The 22,159-nt window shown below is 46.4% G+C and overlaps 1 protein-coding gene across 1 annotated transcript; it reads right to left on the bottom strand.

Annotated features, from left to right (window-relative positions):
• Positions 1–1,004: 1,004 nt before the first annotated feature.
• On the bottom strand, positions 1,005–20,465 carry LOC128468337 (ovostatin-like). The gene is made up of 36 exons (XM_053450024.1): positions 20,383–20,465; positions 18,805–18,988; positions 18,401–18,557; positions 17,580–17,632; positions 17,000–17,020; positions 16,474–16,642; positions 16,265–16,349; positions 15,757–15,883; positions 15,354–15,468; positions 14,649–14,764; positions 14,215–14,370; positions 12,655–12,891; positions 12,094–12,151; positions 11,754–11,896; positions 10,862–11,011; positions 10,093–10,263; positions 9,564–9,669; positions 8,974–9,088; positions 8,640–8,871; positions 8,407–8,530; positions 8,150–8,268; positions 7,837–7,888; positions 7,483–7,566; positions 6,879–7,055; positions 6,097–6,193; positions 5,773–5,926; positions 5,427–5,498; positions 4,953–5,115; positions 4,334–4,554; positions 3,857–4,072; positions 3,321–3,445; positions 2,615–2,705; positions 2,451–2,519; positions 1,652–1,754; positions 1,475–1,525; positions 1,005–1,186 (listed from the first exon to the last, which is right to left on the bottom strand). Exons 1-35 carry the CDS (start codon positions 20,445–20,447, stop codon positions 1,476–1,478), a joined length of 4,377 nt encoding a protein of 1,458 aa, XP_053305999.1. The 5' UTR covers positions 20,448–20,465; the 3' UTR covers positions 1,005–1,186; position 1,475.
• Between the last annotated feature and the right edge of the window lie 1,694 nt (positions 20,466–22,159).

Below are 22,159 nucleotides of genomic sequence, written 5' to 3'. Positions count from 1 at the left end.
ATATATATACACACACACATACACACACACACATATACACACACATACCCGTGTGTGTGATCTCATGCTCCTATTTAAGGTGACTGGGTCTGCTGCATCTGGCCATTGTAGTAGGTTACGCATCATCAGCCAGAATGTGGGGCAATAAAATCCATGAAATGTATGATGTCATGAAACCATCTGCCGTGTCCTGAGTGCGCCATGGCTAATCTTAACCCTTTGAGTACCGGAGGTCAGCAGCAATGTATTTAGGTCTAGGGGGATTAAGGTGGCAGAGGGGGGAGGGGGGGGGGTAGAAGTCCCTTTGCTGCAAAACCAGAGGACAGATCTGCCCATCTGCAGTGCAGTTACTCAATGGGGCATTTAGAAGGGAGATCTCTGATCTCCCTAACTAGTCTCTTTAAACTATGGAGGCTGCGCCAAGCCCCCATGGGACGCATTACAGTGCGCTTTGCGCCTTTAAAGGCATGGAGTACCATGTTTTGTCACCTTATGATCTCATGATGTAACCCGCATTGAAGCAGGAATCAGGCTTTTTACCAGGATGACAGCTAGCAGCATGTCGGCACCTTAACCCCCACCCCATCAGCATCTGTTACAGGGGTCTACGGTCCAAGATTCTTCTGGGGCTCTGAGCTGTACCTGCCCCTGGACCAGCCCGTAGCCATGGCAGCAAGAGGCCATATCAGACTGCTTGGTCAAAGGGCCGATTTCTTGTGACCGTGCCATAATATTGTGGCTAAATGCCCAGCCACAAAATGCAACATTTCTCTATTCCAAGGAAATTAAATATTTTTCCATTAAGTAACCCATATATCCACACATTCCCCATTTCAACGAAAACCAGAATCGTTTCCTTTATAAATGTCGGCGGGTCGTCCTCCAGCTTCCTGCGCCCCCTCGACACGGAGTCTCCACCCGCCACAGATTCGAGGTGCACTCACTGCACAGATACTCATTCATTCACAACACGTCTCACCCACAAATCACAGAAGAATGAGGCGTTTGCAGAGCCAATTATTTATTTCAAATATTTCCAGTCAGTTTAACAGGAGGAGCCCTTACCAAACTGTTTAAATTCCCAAATCTGCAGCGAAACTCTTTGGTCAGAAGCCATGGAACCTGAAAGGGATCTTTGTGGACAAATGAGACGTATAAAGTGTGCTCAGATCACGGAGCCGTTTGTCTGGCTTCATCGCTAGAGGAGAGAGAAAAGTTAGTGGTTAGAACCTTTGTTTTGGGCTTAAAAACAAACACAAAACAACAACCAAAAAAGTTTCAATCAAGGATTTATTCTCATTTATCAAACTGAAAATTATTCAAAGAAATTGGATGGAAAGTGGAATTTGCCATATTGGCCCAAAAAGGTAGAATCCTTTGTCGCTGCAGAGATCTCTTCTGAGAAGTCTTAGTTTTTTTGCCCAGAAGCAGGGAGCGGTCTGGGAACCGTCGCGCCCCCCGGCAGGAGTCTTACCTTAACCAGATGCTGCGCATGGATGGCTGTACGACGCAAAACCGTTCTCCGCTGCGAGGAGAGAGAAACAGCAGAAAGTCAGCGGAGAGAAGAGACTCCGGGAACTAATAACATGACGGCGATGCATTAAAGTATTATTCCCAGCATTCCTGTCTGAGGGAGATTACCGCAATTTACCTGCTTCATAGTAATCGTAGACATAGATAGAGCCGGTCTTCACATTCAGCACCCGGTTACCCATCTGCACCTTGAAGGAGAGATGGAGAGTCTCACCCGAGACCTAAGGGGCAAAGAACAAAAAAGGAACATGAGGAGGAGACACTGAGAACAAGAACATGGAAACGGCACACGTTTAATCCGGAGGCAGCACGTGGGGGGGGGGTTCGAGGTGGGATTCAACCAATAAATACAAGATTTCACAAAAAATACTAGTGAAAGCGCTTGTGAAAAAAGATACCAAAATGGAATAGTAAGCGGTAACAGAGGAATCCTTTCCACCGAAGAAATACTGAAGTAGATAGAAGACGGAGGTCTCACCAGAACCCCCCCACCCCCCATTAAAATAAAATCAGATGATGACAGACAGAACCCAACAATCTATGGTAGAAATAGGACATTATTGATTTTACGGAGGACAAACACTGGGCTCAAAATCCAAATATTGACTGTAAATTGGATAGACGAAGGACAAAAACAAACAGAAAACCCTCATCCCCTGCAGAAAGCGTCCTTTACAGTGAGGGCAGTCAAGATCTGGAATTCACAAGAGAGGCCAACGCACCAAGCTACCGTGGCGGGGGATTAGGAGATAAAACTCTAAATATGCCAAATGATATGATCGAGAGGGAGCCCACAAAATGTGACTTCACCCCACGTGGAGCTGGTTAGTTTATGTATAAAAAAAAAAAAACTCCTTCGAAAAGAAACGACATTTAGAAGATGAGAATGAAAGTTACACAAAAGAATTCCCACTCACAGAATCCAGGTACAGGTAGATGTGGTTGTTCTTTTCTTCATATTTTGAAATCAGCTGATCATTAACGAGCTAAAAATAAATAAAAAGAGACGCAGTTACAGAAACGAGAAGCATGAATTAGTAATTCCACATAAAAAACAAAAAAAAAAAAAAATACCACACACTTTTCTTAGCGACATGTAATCTCCTTGGTATCCAGAAAGCAGTTTTACGTCAACAATGGTCATGCCGGACGCGTTTCTGCTGCCCTGATAGCTGAAAGGAGAAGATAAAATGAAATTTATAATATTAATATTCTGCGCACAGAGGTCTCCACTTCACAGGATATCGGTTGGCATAAAACGTGCCCTTCCACGGCCGTAATTTTCTGGATTAGCACTAGAGGCTTTGGCTTCTCAGCTGACTGCCGGACCTCTAGTACAATGGTGTATATTCTGGGCAGGGGTGGCGTGTGGCGTGTAGCGTGTAGCGCTGCCCACTCCTCACCCTGTTCAGCCATGATTTACACAGCAGGGAGGGGATAAGACGACAAACATAGAGCCCTGGGGTCTGTTTGCCCCGGTACTTGTGACTTCTGATGTAATACACGCCCAAGGGGGCAGTTATGTACCAACATACCCCCCAGTGTATGCAACTCCATAATCTAGTCTCCACTCACTAAAGGTTACTCTTTAACCCTCCCCTGTACACTGGGCAACTTAAACGATTTGCCCCCTGTGTCCTCAGCACGTGTATTTTGGTGGCCCCTGGGTAGCTTTGGCACTGAAACTTTTTCTCATTCCGCGCGGTCCGCGGCGCTGCCCGGCTTTTATTCAGAGAGAGTTAGCAGGCTTTTTGTTCATAAAGCGGTAAAGGCGAGAGAATTGTTACCTGACGCTGACGTTAAAGACGAAGGTATAAGCCACGCCGTTCAGGCAGCTTTCAGAAGAAGTCGATGCAGACACTGAGAAAGCGGAGTTCTCCGTGGGCACCGGGATATTGTAACCGACTGTAGTCTGCGGAGAAAAACAAAACCTCATAAACTATCCTGAGCAGGACTTAAGAAACCCGCTCTGTCATTTATATGTCCCATGTTTAAGCTCCCTCGCAGTCTTAACCTCTACCACTTCTGCTGGGAGGCTGATCCACTTATCTACCACCCTCTCAGTGAAGTAAAAGTTCTTCCATCTCAGCCTCTGACTCTCTAGTGTTAGATTCCGGTCTCTTGTTGTAACTTTTCTCCTCCTTTGATGTAAACTTCCCTCCAGTCCTTTATTAAATCCCTTTATGGATTTAAAGGTCTCCCCATCCCCCGTCTCTTCTCTCCCCGCATTGCGCAGGACGGGTTCCTCTTTTGGGTTGGATGCGGTTTTCTCAGTAAGGTTTATTCTATAATCATATAGGTTAGAATGGGGGGGGGGGTTTACCTGCACCAGACAGCAGCCCCGTCCATTGACCGCGATGCTGTACTCTCCCGGGACGGCCGGCAGCGGCTGTCTTTGGACCAGGAGCCGGTTTTCTTGATTCAAGTTGAATTGGGCGACTTCTCCGTTCGCAGAGTTTACTCGCACCGCGTGTTGGGCGTTCGGGGTGAAGAAGAGCTCACCCAGAGCAGCCGTAGCCTCGAGAGCCACCACCGTGTCCTGAAGAAGGAGAAAGCTGGTTAGAAGGACAGGGTACAGCGAGGGGATTAAACATGCATGGGATAGACATACGGCTCCTGAATCTAAGACGAGACCAACGACTGATTAAGGTTTGAGTCGTTACATCAGGAGAAACGGCCGACTAGATGGGGGCTGAATAGGGCCGTTTTGTTGGCAGGGTCTATATATCTCCGTGTTAGGAGCGCAACCACAGGGCTTGTGACGAAGGCAGCCGCATTAGAAGACCTTGTCCCATCTTACCTGCGTGGAGCGGAATCCACCACGAGAGTTCTGCTGCCGGACGAGCCACAGGGAGATCTCAGCGACGTAATTCCTATCGGCGTCGGAAAGGTTGGGATCTTTGAGGAAGCCGAGAAGGATGTTGGCCGTGATCTGTACCTCTGCCGCGGCGTACGGGCGGTGGAAGAACCAAGGAACGTCACTCTCTGGTTTATTTTCACGCTCCCAGTGAACGGTGCCGCCTAACAAAGAGAAACGCCTCGCTAATCAACCCTATGAAGAACGCGACCGATCGGTTTCCGACTCCGACCCCAGAGGGATTCAAAAGGAGGATCGGACAGAAAACGAGCAAAATATCCAGACAATCAAAAAAAAAAAATTAAAAAAAAAAATATTCTGTGGCGCTGCCGAAATGACCCAAATGTATGTAAAACAAAGCAAGAAATCAGAGGAAATCCAGCGAAAAGAGAGAAGAAAGAGAGCGAGAAGAAAGAGATGAAGGTTCTCCGACGGTTAATAAAACAGACATAAAATACTGTGAAGAGTAGCAGAAGATCGTAAGGCCTGTAAACGATCCGTCGCGGTGAACGCAATCGCCTTTCTGTTGATGTCGCCCCTGCGCAGTTAGATGCTCTCTTACCCTCAGAGATTGCCTTTTCTCTCAATATCGTAAGCAAAGCGCCCCTCTTCTCCGCGTTCCCCGCCAGGGTAAAGGCGTAGACCATGAGCGCCTGGATATAGGTGGTCTGCTCGGTGATGGATGCGGCCTCCAGACATGACAGGGCTCCGTCCAGCAGAGTCCTCTGCAAGGAGAGAGACATGAATCAGTAAAGACCCAGCTGAGAACAGCCCCTCCGGCCACCAGTTCACAGATGAGGGCTACGTGTCGGGGGTCCTCAGCAATCGAAAGGATGGGGGGTCCTATGGAGGGTGGTGCGGCTCATATCACCGGGGTTTATATAATGGGCTCCATCAGAGAACTGCAGGCTCACAGAATGTGTGTTTATGGCACAGAAGAAGAGTATGGGCTACGGGCCGCTTCTCTGTGGCACATTAGGACTTTGGTACCTGGGGTGATCAATGGCTTCCTTGGACCCTCCACTGGCTCACTTACCCCGGGGCTGTAATTAGATTGCAGGAGGGCAATCGCAATGTATGATGTGAAAGCCACGCCATTTTTGTCTTCCTGCAGGGGAAAAGAAAATATTCACAAACAAAAACACAACAACCACCACCAACTGGAAGGCAAGCGAGTTGCCAGGGGCAGGATTGACATTAAATCTGCTTGTGCAAGCGGAAGGGGGTATTGCCACAAGAAGGACTTCTCAGCTTGCAGCTTTTGGAGCAGCTGCCCCTCTTGCCCCATGGAAGTTACACCCCCCCCCAACACGCAGAGCTACTCCGATTCAACAGATTTCCTGGTTGCCGTTTGTGAACAGATTCCCGCATTTAATTCTCACCTGCGTCAAAAACACTTCCCCTTCGGGTACGAAGCAGCCGCTCTCCAGTTTCTGAGAGTTTTCCAACCAAATCAGTGCTTGCTGTTGGATGTTCTCATCGATGAAAATGAAGTTTTTGAGCGACTCGATGGTCTTGAATGCGAAGACAGTGAGCCTGCAACACAAATCCCACTGTAAGCATGTGCGTGTCATATTAAGATACATGTAAATGTTACAAATAGTCAAGAAGAGAAATCAATTGGATCTGAGGACGACGCTACTGCCAAAGAGCCGCCGCAGCGCGTGCTTTCCCTGCAGCAGACGGACGCTGGGCTTAAAGCTCACCAAGAACTGCCCGAGCGCGGTGATCGCTGGAATGAGGAGCGCTCAAACGCGTTATAACTTCCAGTGGGGTCTCTGAAGCGGAGCATGCGGTAATATCCTGGAGAGAAAGGAGGAATATAAAACGTTACATAGAGAAGGTAAAGCGCGCATGTTCCATGGTACACTCATAAGGGAGAGGGAGAGTTCACAACGGGGGGGGTTCCTTAAATATTTTACAAACGGTGCAAGAAATGCATGATACCCAGTTTTGTCCAACACATGTTTCCAAAAGGGCACAACAAGGATCCAGTCAGGGGGTAAATTGTTACATTACGCAAGAATTGTTGCATTAAAACAAGATCAGATAAAAGCCACAACTTGGAATTTAGCTGCACGTCAATCATGTACCCACATCTTATATCGGAATATATTAGGACAACTGAGATGGGCTCCTGGCGAGTCCCGAGAGCCGCGTGTGTGTGTGTGTGTGTGTGTGTGTGTGGGGGGGGGGGGGGTGGATCTGGTCGCTTTTCCATCGCTATCATTACAAAGAAATAAAGCTCAGTTCAGCCAGTTAAATAATAACAGTAACAGTTTACGAAACAGCACTGGGGGAAATTGCTCCAATTTCCAGTTCTCCCCCAGAGTCCTTCCCTGGGTAGGGGGTTATTAGATCGTGGGGGGATTCCTGGGTTGGGGGTTATTAGATCGTGGGGGGATTCCTGGGTTGGGGGTTATTAAATCGGGCAGAACATTCCCGTTAAACATGTCTCAGGCTACCACCGAGCAGTCGAAGGACTCACCTTCTCGCATTAAGTTTTTGCACTTTTCTTCTATTTCGGCGGTGAGCTGCCCCGTGTTATTGAGATATTCCATGACTTTAGGGATGGGAGCCAAGCGGGCAACGGTCTGCTCCCCGCAACCCATCGGCATCAGCAGCAGGCTGTCCAGATTTTGTAACGGAAGCCCAAAGAAGTCACCTAGGGGGGGGGATAATGACACCAAATTCACTAAAGACTAGGAGACGAAGGCTTAAAAAGGAGAAAAAAAAAAATTAAAAACTCCACAAAAAAAAAAAACAAAAAAAAACGCACCACTAGCGTTACCATGGAATCCGACAGGAATAATATTGAGATAAAGCATAAATAATCTGTAACAAGATTTCTGCCTCTGACCAACACAAGGAAAATAATGTTTTATTCTCAGGTATATAAGAATTAGGATTATATATTACATCTCTAGCCATCTCAGAACGGTTAACCCCTTAATGGAATTATTGTTAACGGGCAACCCACGTCTCTGAATATATTTCCACAAACCGGTCTCAGCTCATCCCCAGCAACCTGCAGAACTTCCACCAAAACAAGCGATTTAGTGAATTAGATTTTTTTTTGTAATTGTACTCACTCAGGGCAGTAACGAACCCGGCCGGCGTGTCGGGCACCACGTTCTCGATGGGCGGGATACTGATGGGAATTTCACTATTGGCATCTGTGTGTAGGACAAACAACTTAGAACCCGCCGATCGGCCCCATTCGTCCCCCGCCTAGTTGCCCATATCAGTCGTCGGTCTCGTCTTAGATTCAGGAGCCGTATGTCTATCCCATGCATGTTTAATAACCTCACTGTATTACCCTCTACCACCTCTGCTGGGAGGCTGTTCCACTTATCTACCATCCTCTCAGTAAAGTTCTTGAACCGGGGAAAGTGGCACATATAACACGTTAAGATGGTGACCACGGTCAAGAGATAAATCCTTACCTTGTACACAGACCAAGTTGCTGGAGGTCACTTCTTCCTTAATTCCCTCGGGCTGATAGGAGAAAGAAGAAAAAAAATAAACAGATTGTATGCATGGTTTAATAAACCGGCCCCTACTAAAAACCCAGAAATCTATTTTGCTCAAAACATAATGTTGCCTAATAATGACAATCCTTACTAATATCCTAAATCCGTGGCCAGGATTTGCAATGAAGCAACGAGCCCCAAAGTGATCCAAGCTTATTAAATCTCGCTTCCTGCTGCACGCCGTACCGTGAGCTCACACTCTAATCAGCCTGTAAAATAGCCTCACCTCTACGAGAACAGTCTGTATGACGGTGTCATTGCGAGACGGCTGGGATCGGTCGCTTGGTCCATCACAGGTGGCTCCGATATGGGAGGTCACGGCAGAAGCCACAAAAGAGATCTCTCCTGCGGGGAAGGACAGACAGAAGAGGCGTTTAGTAACTAGACAGACATTAATACACAACGTTCCAGGAAGGCGACGTCACTGACCTGGTTGAAGGAAAGAAAGCCAACATTGAAATGGGAAACCGTAGAAAAACAAACCTATCTTGTTGGCCTGGACGTGCCACGTGTAAGAAGCCCTCTGCCCGTTGCAGATGCACGTGGACTGGGTCTTCTCCTGAGGATCAGCAGTGAAGTCGCTGGAGCTCTGTAATGTTACAGCGACCTGCGCAGGAGGAGGACAAAGGGTTAGACGGCCACCAGAAACCATGGACAGCAGGAGCCCCAGACCCCGACAAGGGACCGCAAGAGCCCCCTGCAGAGGAGGTGCTCACCTTGGCGCAAGACTCCATGTAGTTGGACACAGAGGCCACCATGACCATGGTCTCGCCACGGGTGATGGAACGAGGCAGGGAGAGCTCTATAAAGAATGGCAGGAGGGAGGTGAGTTTGGCTGGAGATGCCGTCATCCCAAAGCCCTCCGTCTCGGATACGCAGAACATGTCGCCTTGCCACTCCGTGATAGTGTCCGGGACGGTCTCAGATACCGTAGCTTGGCCTTCAGCGCTATGGGAAAATACATAGAGAGGCCAATCACACGGGCTGCCTTTAATTAAAAAGAAAAAAAATCCCCCATAATTAACAATGATGATATTATAGCCAACATACTTTACAGACACCAACTTCCACGCGAACGTCTCCGAGAAGTTCCTCCGAACGGTGACCACCGCCGCCGCTGAATCCGCAGAAGCCATGACGCCGCCGCCCCCTCCAAAACCACCGCCTGAGATTTTACCAAAAACAAGGAAAATAAATGTTCATTACACACTTTCATTAAAAGTTAAAGCCATATCTAAATTCAACCGAAGGCACATTACACCGTTCTGTGGTTTATTTACACACATTATATATAAATGTATAGATAAATCAGTGACCGGCCCCTGTATAATGTACAGATAAATCAGTGACCGGCCCCTGTATAATGTATAGATAAATCAGTGACTGGCCCCCTGTATAATGTATAGATAAATCAGTGAGCCGGGCCCTGTATAATGTACAGATAAATCAGTGACCGGCCCCCTGTATAATGTATAGATAAATCAGTGACCGGCCCCTGTATAATGTATAGATAAATCAGTGACCGGCCCCTGTATAATGTATAGATAAATCAGTGACCGGCCCCCTGTATAATGTATAGATAAACATTCCTTCCCAAATCGGTATACCTGCCACAGAGAAGGACACCGGAGAGTATTCACCTGTTCCAAGTTCTCGCATAGGAGCCCTGAACATGGGTTCTTCCTCTTTCCCGCAGACCACCGGCTTCCTCATCGTGGAATTCGTCCCAAAAACCAAACCGATTTCCTGGAAATTTCCGAGGGGGGCAGAAACCAGAAAGGGGTAAACGGCACGGAGACCGACCTCGGCGTTTACACCGCCAATAATAAAATACTAAAACACCTTAAAAGTGAACAAACCCCCGCACGGAAAATGACAACCAGACATCCAATCCAAACGCAGACTCTGTCCGCTCACATTATTTAATAACTATAAAAACGCCCAAAACTAGAGAAACCCCCCCAGATTTTAGGAAGTTGACGAGTTTTATAGAGAAGCGGAAAATATATAAATTACTAGGATTTTCGTTTCTTTGGCTATTGGAACGCTGGACTCGTTTGCTTATTCCAATAATTAATTTTTAATGTAAGAAAGTTAACCCATTACTGTGCCATTTGTATGGTGGGCTCTTCGCGGACTGTCTGCAGGGGGCAGAATTCTGACACACACCTTAATGTTGATGTAGCTGTCTCTTTCCGACGGGCTGCTGGTGGGCAGGTAGTAACGTCCTCGGCAAAAGACAGTTTTATTGGGGTCCTCGCAGGGGGGAGCCGGATCTTCCACATTAAAGTCCCCAAAAGTGTAACCAAACAGACGGAGGTACGGAATGGAGTAATACACCTGTCACCAAGAGAAGGAACGTCACGCATGAGAACGGCTTCAAGACCCGATGAGGTCATATCCCAATCCAACGTTACCGAGAGGAATGGAGGGGACACATTGGTCCAGAACAGCCATGCTTGTAGGGTGATAATTTGGGGCACCCCAAACATCCCCCCTCATTGAGCAAATCGTCAGCATAGACCGTCCACCCACCCACAGAGTGCCCGTCTCTTTCCATTAAGCGGAATCTCTTCCTCTCTCACGAGCTGCCAATTCTATAGGTTTGTTTTTTGTAAGTTTGGTTTCTTTCAGGCTTTGGTGTCCCCTCCATGGGTGGTCTTTATATTTAAAAAAAACAACATTTTTTCAGACCCCCCACGCCCACCTTCTGTCTGCAGATATACAGCCTTTCCTCAAATATTTACCCCCTGACATCTCAGTAATGGGGGGGGGGGACTAATACAGGGAGAATAAAGGTAGTGAATTAACGATTCCTTTAGTTCCACCGTGCGAGTGATCCGTGGCTCATCTGCCTCTCGGCAGAGAAGGTCTGTCCCCACTTTGGTGGTCTTTCTTTGCTATAACTGAGCGTCGGGCTGATAGAGAAGCGACTTACATTCGAAGCACTGAACCGTTCGTACGGATTAATAAGGAGGAGGCTGGAATCGATGACGCGGAGACCACAGAGGGACGTGGGGGCCGCTGACAGCTGGAGGTCCACACTGGAGCCCGGGGTGGTCTTTTCTTCTAAGAAGGTCAGGGAAACCTAAACATCCCAAAAACAGAATAAAAATGAACAGCCACCACCAGCCGTGTAATGCTAGGGTTAGGGTGACCAAGTAATAGGGAGATTGGGTTTCTAAAGTTCTATTCAAAAGTATTCATTTTGGAGCAATCACCATGGAAACCAATAAAAGCTTCACTTTTTCCCCCCCAAATTACTGAATTTGACCATTTTTTCTAACTTTTAGAGAATGAATTCAAGTTGAGGGGGGACAAAAAAAAAAAAAAAGTTAAAAAGTTGAAGACGAGGCTCTTGTTACAAAAGATAAAATGAATGCCCAACATTCTGGGCCCCTCTTCTCGTTCTGTCCGTTCATTTTCAGCCTCTCCTTGTAACAGCGCCACAGCCTCTGCTGGCTGTATATAAATGTAATGCGATGTTGGACCACCCAAAAAAACCCAGCTGGGACCCACTGCTTGATCAACTAATCACTTGATCATAGCCCAAGTGATCAGCGAGTGTCGTTTAGAGTAGCAAATGCATGGATCAGCAACTTAACAGGAGAGAGAGAGAACATAATGGGGAGGAATAATCCTGCAGATCCCGAGAGCAGGAACATTAAGGTGTGTGTGGGGTTCCAATAGTTACATATTGTATATTATTAACGGTATATGCCATTACTTGGGTTTTATTTAGATGGGACACAGGGTTTGGGAAGGGACAGGTCCATTTTAAGCTTTAGACAATAGAGAACTGTTTAAATTCCCCAGATTGGGTCAAATACCTGATTTTTGAAACATTTCTCTATGTCCAGACTGACGGTGTCTGTGATGATCTCGGTGTTCAGAATAGAATACACAATGAGGTCGGCACTCGGTGCAAAGTCCGCGCTTACAGGCAGATCAATAGTTAATGTGCCATTCCGGGCTAAAAAAAATAAATAAAAAATAAATAAATCCGACATTAAACAGATAATAGCAGATTCTGCGAGCGATCGTAGCCAAGAGGCAGAAGAGACGGGCCGACAGCCTCGCATTACGGTCATCACACAGCACGTAGCGCATGCATTATACATACAGATTCCATCTAAAGCAACAAGTCCGGGCGGCAGAAAAGTTACTTACAGACTGTGAGGTCAGCGGTTTTCTGGCCGGAATGAACGATACTCGCTTTGGACATCACCTGCGAACACAAAAGGACGTTACGGCCGGCCAACCAGGACGGCGGTCGGATCATTTCTATACAACGTTTACAGAATTCTACACGAAGTTATATGAAAGTTAAAGAAACAAACGTCGCTGTTATCCGAGGAAATCAGCGGGACCTCCATAGAGACCGTACAGGAGCAGCGGAACGGACCAGCTTCATCTTACGAGGGAAAAACTCAAACATCTTTTTGATGAATGAGCCAATAAAGGGCAAAAAAACTAAGTCCTTTAAAACCCGTTTCCACTTTATGTCATTTAGAAGAATGGGGATTTACCCCGTTTAATTTATAAAGCCGTTTCTATACACATTATCGGGGCTTTTAGGACTGTAGAACCCTGCGATCCCCTCATACCCAGCAAACATTCTGACCTCCTAGAAAAGAGGGGCATCAGGGGAGGAAAATGGGGGGCCGACACTAAACCAGGACAGCTTGCGTAGTTTAAAATCCCTAATTCATTCCCATTAGCATCTCTCACCAGGAAGTAGAAGGTGGCCTCGGTGGCTTCCTCCCCAACGCCTTGCGGGGTCACGATGTACTGTAACGCGATGGGGTGCGTCTCGCTGCAGTTCAGCTCCCCCAGCGGTCTCCGCACCTGCAGGAAGCTTCCTGACTGAGAGTAAAACCGCTGGACCATGAATTCGGTGGTGGGGTAGTCGGGGCCGTTGAGATCCCACTCCCTGTAAAAACATTGCTCCGGGTTCTTGTAACTAGCCTGAGAGAGAGAGAAAGGACAGATTAATGTCAGAGTCATTAAATAAATAAATACAAAACAAGGGCAACTAGATGGGCCGATCTGCTGTTAAGTAACAGGAATCGGGGCAACTTCTTATTCAGGTGACGGGGCCCTATTTTACATGACACGAGTTTAATAATAAATCCCTCCCAAATGTTATCTATTTAATGCCCATCTCCGTAGTATCAATAAATAGATCTCCAACCATCAAAACCTTTAAGAATAGACGGATTTCGTGTTTATTTCAATCCCATAAGGCTAGGTTTCCACTTGGGTTTTTGTCCGGCGTTTTTTTCTTGATGAAAAACGCCAGGAAAACTGCCGCTGCATTTACCTGCGTTTTGGCGTTTTTGCCTTTCTGTGGAAATTGCGTTTTTTGACCTTAGGCAGTTTTTCCAGCCTTTACAAGTTAGAAGTTTCACCCAGCTAAAAGGGATTGGGATAAATGGCGAGTATCTGCCCTCTCCTGCTGTCATTTACTTGGTAGACCCTTTTGTCTCTTTTCTGTGGTTTGTAAGGCATGCTTTATTCCGAATGTCTGCTCCTCTGGGAAGATTGGCCCCAAATGATGGTGCAAATTGTTTGCTGTTGCTTTTGGCACGCAGGATCCGGTCGCGTATGTTTGTTTGTAATGGCATGTTTGTTCCAAATGGTGTAAAATTCAATATGAACCAGTCCAGGACTTTGTTTTGTGTGAAACTGTTTGTTTTCAGCCTATTCCTCGTAGGACACACAGATACTGGGTCCATCCTCTGCATTGTAACTGTGGAAAAAACGCCATAAAAAACGCCAAGGCAATAAACCCACATGGCTTTTTCATGGCGTTTTTTCTCTCCCATAGACTTCTATTGGAGAAAAAAAGCCAAGATTTCTTGCAAAAAACGCCAGAGTGTCAACATGCTGCAGTTTTGAAAAACTGCCACAGAGCCCAAAAAAGCAGAAAAACGCCAAAGAGGACTAAAAAAACGCCAAACAGAAAAACGCCAGGTGGAAATGGCATTTTGCGATTTCCTATTGAATTACAGCTAACATCTGGCTGCATGCGTTTTTCACAAAAAAAAACGCCAGGTGGCGCTATTGGCGTTTTTATTTATTTGGAGACCAGTAGTTGAAGCAGGCTTGGTGGAGACGACACCTTTGCTGGTTGAATGAAGAGCATTAGATTGCAGGTTTTTTAGGCCACTTTGGTCCCTTCTTTAGGAATAATATGGCGGAAGAAGAGAGAAGTGCTCCATCACACCAGAAACCTGCTTATTTTCTGCCTACAGCCAACACGGTACATCTCTAGATCTTTACACGAACCTGGATGGTGAAGTTCTCCTCGACGAAGTCAGACGTGTCGATGGCGTGCACCGCGGTGCCTTTTTCATCGGTCGTTACATCCTGAATAACGTTATTGACTTGCAGTTCAACCACCTCGTTGGGAATGGGATCCCCTTTCTCGTCTGTTAATTGCACCTGAAAGAAGACGGGCAAAGAAGGTTTAGGAGACGAGAGCGCAGTGGGACCGCGGCAGAGAGACACATTGTGACCACGCGCCGGTCGTTCATCAGCAAACCTAAAGCGAAGAATGAGAAAATATTCTCAGAAACAAAAAAAAAATAATCTCCCCAAATAAAGTCATTGGCAGAAGAGAGGAAAAAAAAAAAAAAGCTGATAAGCCGAACATCCATAGAGGGAAAGCGGTTTGAGAGGTCACTGTGGGATCCTGGACGTTACGGATGAGGGATACTCACTTCGACATGAAAATCGATGCCCCGTTTGTAATATTGGTTCATGGCCTCATAGCGGAACCGGAGGTTGGCAACCTGGGTGGTCACCCATATGTATCTGGATTGAGTCATTTGGATTCCTGGGGGGGGAGGGGAGAAACAAGTAGATATTTTACATTCTCTACCATTTCGTGTCCCACCAAAGGGCCGGATTTCATTACAACGAACAACAACGGGAAGCAGAAAGATTTCCAGGAAAAGTATTGAATCGGAAGGTCCGGTTACATCGAGTCGATCACCTGCTGCAAGCTGCCATCGGGGAATTTGTTAATCAATTGACAGCTCGTTGTAAACTCCAATTTTTGCATTTTAGACACCTTTATGTCTAATGAAAAATACAAATAACGAGAGATGACAAGAGTGTGTGAGGCTAAGGGGAAGATTCACTAAACTATGTGCTGTGACTTGAGTGTAAGGGCATAACGTTTATTCTCATTAACTATGTGTGTTTAAGAGCCAAACCAGTTGAGTCTCCCACGTAGTGACCGTTCATTAGGCTGCGTGGGCCCCTCGTAACGAACAGTCAATAAAGGGGTGAATTGTCCCACTGGGGCAGAAGCCAAAAAAAACACCCCAAACCCATCGCATAAGACTCAACACTGCTAAACGCTGACACAAACAAGCAAACACCCTCTACCCGTTAGATCGGGTAATGGCCGTTCCCGGTACCTGTGCCTTCCTCTGTGACGGTGACATCCAACTGGAAACTCATCCGAGACCCGAGCAGCCCCAAGTTGAAGGTATTTAGATCAAAGAAACCTGAGAAGGCTCCTTCCGAGTCCAGCTACAAGGATATAAAACCAGGACGAGAAGATGAGTCCGACGTCCTACAATAAAGCTGTGCATGCGCCGATAGAGCAACACCCTGTGTACCGATACATTGTATCATAACATGAAGTTATATTGCAACACCATGTGTACCCTGTACCGATACAGTAACGCCACGCAGCCATATTATATATATTAGTGCAACACCAATACCGATGCAATGTAACACCATGTGTGCCCTGTGCCGATACATTAACACCGCATGCGCCACGCACTAATACAGTGCAACACGACAGGCACTTACCTCCCCTGTGAGGTTAAAGCAGACTTCACCCTGCTCTTTATAGCAATTCTTTCTCCGGCCGTAGACGTTTTGTGACTTGCAGCATCTGGCCGTGACGACGCCGGGCACGGGTTTGCCGTATGAGTATCTGGCAGAGGGTGTAAGAGACCACAGGAGGTATGTTACCGTCTCATAACGCACAAAGCAGGGCGGTGGGATGTTAATTAGGAGATATTGCTATTATTTCAGAGATACAACATTTATGGTATTAAAGGCTCCTGGCCAGGTGGGGCCATAGCAGGTAGGACAGGGCTTGGTATGGCAATAGTCGCCCTACCATGTGAGGTGTAATTCATACAATCGCCTTACTTAGCAACACACGACATCATAACCAACGTTCATAAGGCATGATACTGACGCGGGGCAATCAGGATCAGACCCAAGAGATGACTTTTCGAAACTCGCCCACCTAGAATAATAATTACCCCTGTATTGAGTAGTGACTGGGGCTACGGGTATTAAGACTTACATCACAGACGCGTTGAAAGACATAACCTCATCCAACACGGATAACGTGTTCTCGGACTCCAGGATTACGTCAAATCTGGGCGATACTGAAAAGCAACAGAGAAAAGTTTCATTTCAGATCATTTTGCCGATACGGAGACACCGCCATCATCGTGGCTCTGTGTTCCTGGAGCTGGAATTCGTCATCGGACACGACACAACTAGCATTACCGTAGTCCTCTACGCTGAACCCCTGGCTCAGAGAAGAACCCGACTGTCGCTCGGCAGTGATGGTGTAATAACCGGGACTGGCGTCATTGATCAGCTGGAACTCCATCTGCAGAACGCCGCTCTCCGACTCCTGGTTCACCCACTGAGCCAGGCGGCTCCCGGAAGGATCCTGCGAGAAACACGAGAGATCTTTGCAAATCCAGGCTGGGACAGGGTCGTCCGTTCACACGGGGCTCGCGCCATATCCGCTTACTTCACAAATATCACCGATGGCTATTAGACGCAGAGTTGGGTCGATTGTTAACGGATGGAGTCTAGGGGCAATAATATTTTAAGGGGGCCACATCTGGAAGGGTTAGAGTCACGGGTAGATCAGGGCCCGAAAAAACAAACACACAAAAAAAAAACCTGATGAGCTTCATAACAAATACATGACGGATGGTTTGTGTGATCGCAGTGCAGTGACGGAGAGAATCGGTGAGAGATAAAGAGGAAAAAAATAGACAAGTTGGTATTCTTACTGTACCTGCAGGTAGACAACGGGGTACTGAAAACAAAAAGAAACAATGAATTAGTCCCTCTATTGTCTCCAGACAGCCGTCTATAGCAGCGTTTAGACTCTAGACACAGGTCAACGGCACAGAACCAAGAAAATACAAACTGGATTTAAGTTCTAACCCCCAAAGTCCTAAAAATAGAATCCATTTCTTAGATTAAGACCAAGGAGCGGATTATGTCTGAGCTCCGACAGAAGACAGTTATTAACTAAAAAGGAGCGATTATTACTGTCCACATAATGTATAGGAGGAGGGCAGAGGTCACAGAAGCCAGCAAGAGCTCAGATTTAGGATAGTTATACTTTCTGCCTAGAATTTATATAGGAATTCAATAAAAATTACAATTTAAACTTTCAGCTCGAGTTAAAGACTTCTGCACAGTCCCTCGCGACCCCGGACTTTGCCCAGAGCAATAAGTCCCTAATAACGTCAGTAATGCCCGGGGGTTGGACCAGATTTGGAAACGAGTAAATATTGTTTAGGAGAACATTTTATATTAAGGCAGCAAGATAACCACCATACCCCGCCAAGCTGAAGGGGTCCACTTACCACCTCCTTCACCGGAAGCAGCTCCGAGGTCAAAGAGATCAAACGAAACTGCACTGCAAGACAGAACGCAAAGGGTTAACAGGCCTCTGGACATTTGGGGAAAGCTAGATTTCAACAATGGCACAAATCGGTTACTCTGTTAGTTTGCCGCCCCCAACCCCTTTACTTTACACGCCGCCTGGATTCGTTACAGTGAGGGCAGTAAAGTTCTGGAGTTCCTGACAATACAGTAGCCATAGTTACCTATTCAATAAATGTTCATTGATGGAAGAAATGTGTTATTAAGTGTGTTAGAAGGGTCGGGGGGTATGTACGGCTTTATCTGCATGCAAAGGGTACGATACATTTGTTTGTCCCTCTTGCCCTCTGCTTTATTTAGCCTCGCGCCCTCCGGTGAACCCCCCGGAGCTGCCAGAGGTGCCGCGATTAAAACCACCCGTTTACCAAACTAACAGCGTTATAGAACGTCGCCGCAGAGCGTTTCGATGCCGTTACCAGCCATCTAATCTGCAGCAGAATAAAGACAAAATATCTATAAAGAAAAAGATTTACGAGGAAGAATATATGAGATCCATAGAGGTGGGACCGTTACGGTCAGCCTGCGCTGCTCATTTTAAACAGTTGTCAATATTTTCCTCCAAGGAGGTTAAGAAAAAAGCGGCCCCATCAGTGGCATTTAATATTAGGGGCAAACATATGCTTTACTTAGCCTATAATTAGAAGTCCTGACAGGTAGCACCCTGCCGTTCTCCTCCCAACGCCTTCCGGGTATTCCTAGCTCCTTTCATCACTCTTCATTCTCCTCTCCCCTTCTCACTTACCTTTTTGCCCAGATTTGTAGACAGGTTTGTCCATTTGTATTAAGTTGATGTTCTCCATTTTATCGATGACCGCTGTCTTCCGGTCCAGCACTTGAAAGTCAGACCCGGTCGCAGAAAACAAAACAAAGACCGGGGTCCTGCTTTCTACGTCAGGGACCTGGAAGAAAAACGAAGACGGGGGAGATTTAGCCGAGGATTCCGGGTCTTATCAGCACCTGGTTACTTCTGTTATTTTTAATAAATATGAAGATATATATAAATTCATGTTCTGCCGGGTAGGCGTAACGCCGATTACTTTAAGTCTTCTTCCCATAATCCACGTCGTAGCTCAGACCAACCTCCGGTCTCGGTTGGAACGGCTTGCGAACGTCTCATCGCTCGGTTTGTAGGAATTGGAGACTCACCATAAAGTCATTGCACTGGAAGAAGGGAAAGGTGACCACGTCCTCTGCAAAGATGGTGGTGTTGACTCCATTGAAGTCCAGCACGACACTGAGGTCCACCGGCTGGCCGAAGTCTTCGAGATTAACGCAGAGTTTCTCGGATACGTTAGCCTTCAGTAACGCAGGGAAGGACAAGACATATCGCCTACGGAGACATTAGAGAAACAAAATGCCACTTAGACAATCTCTCCCCACCAGCCCAGACCTGGCCTTGGCAAAGCCAGCTCCAGATGGCCTGATGACATTCGCAAGACTCGTGGGACAGGAGGACATCTCGGAAATTAAACTGCATGGAGGAGTCAACGGCTTTTATGTCAAACTACCCACGAGCCACAATGCATACCAGACGGGGGCTAGCGATTTAGCGAAGGCTTTCCCAGGCCTCCCTGTAATTAGAGGGTTTAACTATTAAAAAAGATAGCTGCTGAGTTTTGGGCACTTTTTATTAGGTAGATATACCCTGGGCTGCTCTGTGGCGCCGCCTTGTGGCTGTGATGATAAAATCAACACACAAGAGGAGCTTATTAGTGTGATTGAGTTTATTGGGGCTTTATCTCTGCCGTATGCGATGGTCCACGGAACCCCGAGCGTACACGCATGCGAGGAACACGGGAGATCTTACAACGCGAGTCATTTCGATCCGAACCTGTAGAACTGGAAATGGGAGGGGAATTATAATTACAGCAAAAATTTAATATTCGGAAAACGGGATTTGGGAGCACGGAGCCGTGAGAAAGACTTTGTGTGTAAACACGGGAGATAATTACACAAGCAGCAGCATTACGTACACGATTTATTACAGCCGGTTATACAAAGCGCACCAAACCCGGGAACATTGTAACAAGCAACCCGCGCGGGCCATTAACTCTTAACCAACCAATGCCATTTATATTTGAATTCGGGCTCCCGGAGCATCAGAGCCACTCGGAGAGTTATTTAATTACATTTTATATAAAGAGCAACAGCAAAACTTTGCACGAAGATCGCATGCCGGACCCAGTCCCTTTTTAAAACCAAACCTCTGGGAGAGATGCTTTGAGATTCTAGACAGTTGGCAGATATGCCAGGGAAGGAGCAAAAACCAGGGTTATACGTACAGCACGTAAGCGTTGTATACACCGTATGCTGGTACATAAGGGGGGAGGGGGTAGAACACTTTGGGGCAGTTACCATGGAGGGAGCAGAGGTAAACAGGGGCATATTCACCAAGTAAGCCAGGTGAACACAGGGTAAGGGAGCCCCTGACTTTTTTAGCAAAGCTTTTATTTACTTCTCCATAAAAAGGATTTTCGTGCTATGTCTCATCCGCCAACCTGACCCTGCTTAGTGAATAATCCCCCCGCCATAATGAAGTACAGAATATACGGGTAACGGAGGCTAAAGACCCTCCACAATCTATAGGGAAAAGAAAATATTAAAGCAGCAGCAGCAGCAGCACCTTAATAAATCTACACGCTGCAAAGTCAGCAAAAATGTTTTAATGTTTAAAGCAGAGTCAGCACTTGCACCGTGCGGCGGGTGCGTGTAAAATGGACTCACGGTTCGGCTGCCCCTCCATGGAGGAGACACAGGGCGCAGACACCCAGGAGAAGGAGCCTCATCATGCAGAGATACAGCTGAAAAGCCACCTGGTTCCTTGCTGCGTCTGTCTGATCTCCGACTTTATACACCTCCCCCCGGGCCTCCTCCCATGCATCTACTTCCTTGTAGTCAAATACATTGTGTAATTCCTTGCATCAGGATCTAGGATGACATTATTTTATTAAAGGTGAATTCTTGCATATTTATTACCCTCCCCCCTCTTTATACTAAGGTTAGGGGTAGGGATCTGTATTTATCAATATTATCTAGAAACAAAAGAATACAAAGTAACAATAATGTGCGGCGCTTTAACTCGAATATAACTCGCAAATTGCCCTGGCCCGGGGCATTCACTCGCAGACCTGGGGTAACTGTTGCAAGATGACCAGGTTTTTAATATTATTTAGAAAAATGTAATTATATAAAATGTTTAAAATTATTTTTAAATAAGCTTCGTTAAATAATTACATTTTCATTGCATGATTCTAAAGTTAGTTCTCACTTTTAATATAATAAAAAAATATTGAATTAAATAAATTGTCACTTATTTTTTTATTTTTAAAGTTTATTCCATCAAATAATTGTAATTAATAAAAAAAAATATTTTATTTATTCCCTTAAATAATTTTATTTCTGTGATTACAAAAAGTTATTTTCTCACGTTTAATATAATTCTGTAGTATTCAACAATGTTGGGTCAGTGAAATGAAATGTTTGGTTCATATCTTGAAATTGACTCAGGAAATATTTTTTATGGTATTTAAAGCAAAAGACCAAATTATTTGGAAATACACTTTTTTGGAAGGGATCAGTTGACGATTCTGGTGAAAATGGGGTATCGGGTTGTGTCTCCCCCTCGGATTAGGAGTCCCTGGATATATTGGGGGGCCCATCATATACATCGAAAAAAAATATCGCCGAGCCCTGCAACTGCCCCCCACCAATCCAGGAGGCAATTCTGTCTGTATTGTGGATGAAGGGGTGAGGCGGCAGCGAATTGGGGTGGCAGGGGTCCCACTCACCAGAGTGCCATATTTATTTAGATCTTGATCTTAATTATAAGATTTTGTGAAAATTACAGAATTTAAATCAAAATTACACGTTTAAACACAAAATCAGGAAATGATCCATTTTGCCAGGAACGTTAAACTAATTACTGCATGAAACGTTTTCTTCAACTCCACAACCAGGAGTAACTGCAGCTCCCATGACACTCAGCCAGGATACAGCTTCTGGTAATGGCGGCTACTTGTAAGGGCCAAATGCTTCCATTCATTAAATGCAGCAACTGCTTGAAAACAAGTAATTGGGGGTTGGGGGTCCGGGTTTTGTTTTTTTTTTAAGCCCAAACCCCCTGCATGATGGGACCATGTCTGGTCTTTTTGGGTAGAAGGAAGGTTTCTCTACACCCAGCAACATATTCTGCCCCAAGCCAAGTGAGCCTAGGGGGGCAGGTCTGGGGGGCAATGGCTCCTCTGCCACAAAACTGGGGAGCAGATAGAACTCACTGGACTGATTGCAAAGGGGTTCTCTGATCTCCCCAACCGGCCCGTTTACACTATTTACTGCATGCCTTCGAAGCCGCCGTGGAGGGGCAGCTGAGGGCAGTAGTGTGCCTAAAGGGGGGGAGCGGTCCGCCCTGGGTGCCACGACGTCAGCAACACGGGCCTGCTGCTTACCGCTGTGGCGCCTGTACACTGTGTGAGGAAACTGTTTTCCCGCCCAGGTTCCTGCT

Source organism: Spea bombifrons, chromosome 11 (genome assembly GCF_027358695.1).
Source record: "Spea bombifrons isolate aSpeBom1 chromosome 11, aSpeBom1.2.pri, whole genome shotgun sequence".
Lineage (NCBI taxonomy): Eukaryota > Metazoa > Chordata > Amphibia > Anura > Pelobatidae > Spea > Spea bombifrons.
The sequence above is the reverse complement of the archived record's forward strand: the minus strand, read 5'-3'. Positions and strand labels throughout refer to the sequence as shown.

Bases quoted from the DNA above. Each gene is read 5' to 3' on its own strand.
- LOC128468337 (XM_053450024.1), bottom strand. From the start codon at position 20,447: ATGATGAGGCTCCTTCTCCTGGGTGTCTGCGCCCTGTGTCTCCTCCAT. The intron at 18,558-18,804 runs GTGAGTCTCCAA...TTTTTCTTCCAG, and splicing joins TCCAGTGCAATGACTTTATG to GTCCCTGACGTAGAAAGCAG. The intron at 16,643-16,999 runs GTACAGTAAGAA...TGTTTCTCGCAG, and splicing joins ACCCCGTTGTCTACCTGCAG to GATCCTTCCGGGAGCCGCCT.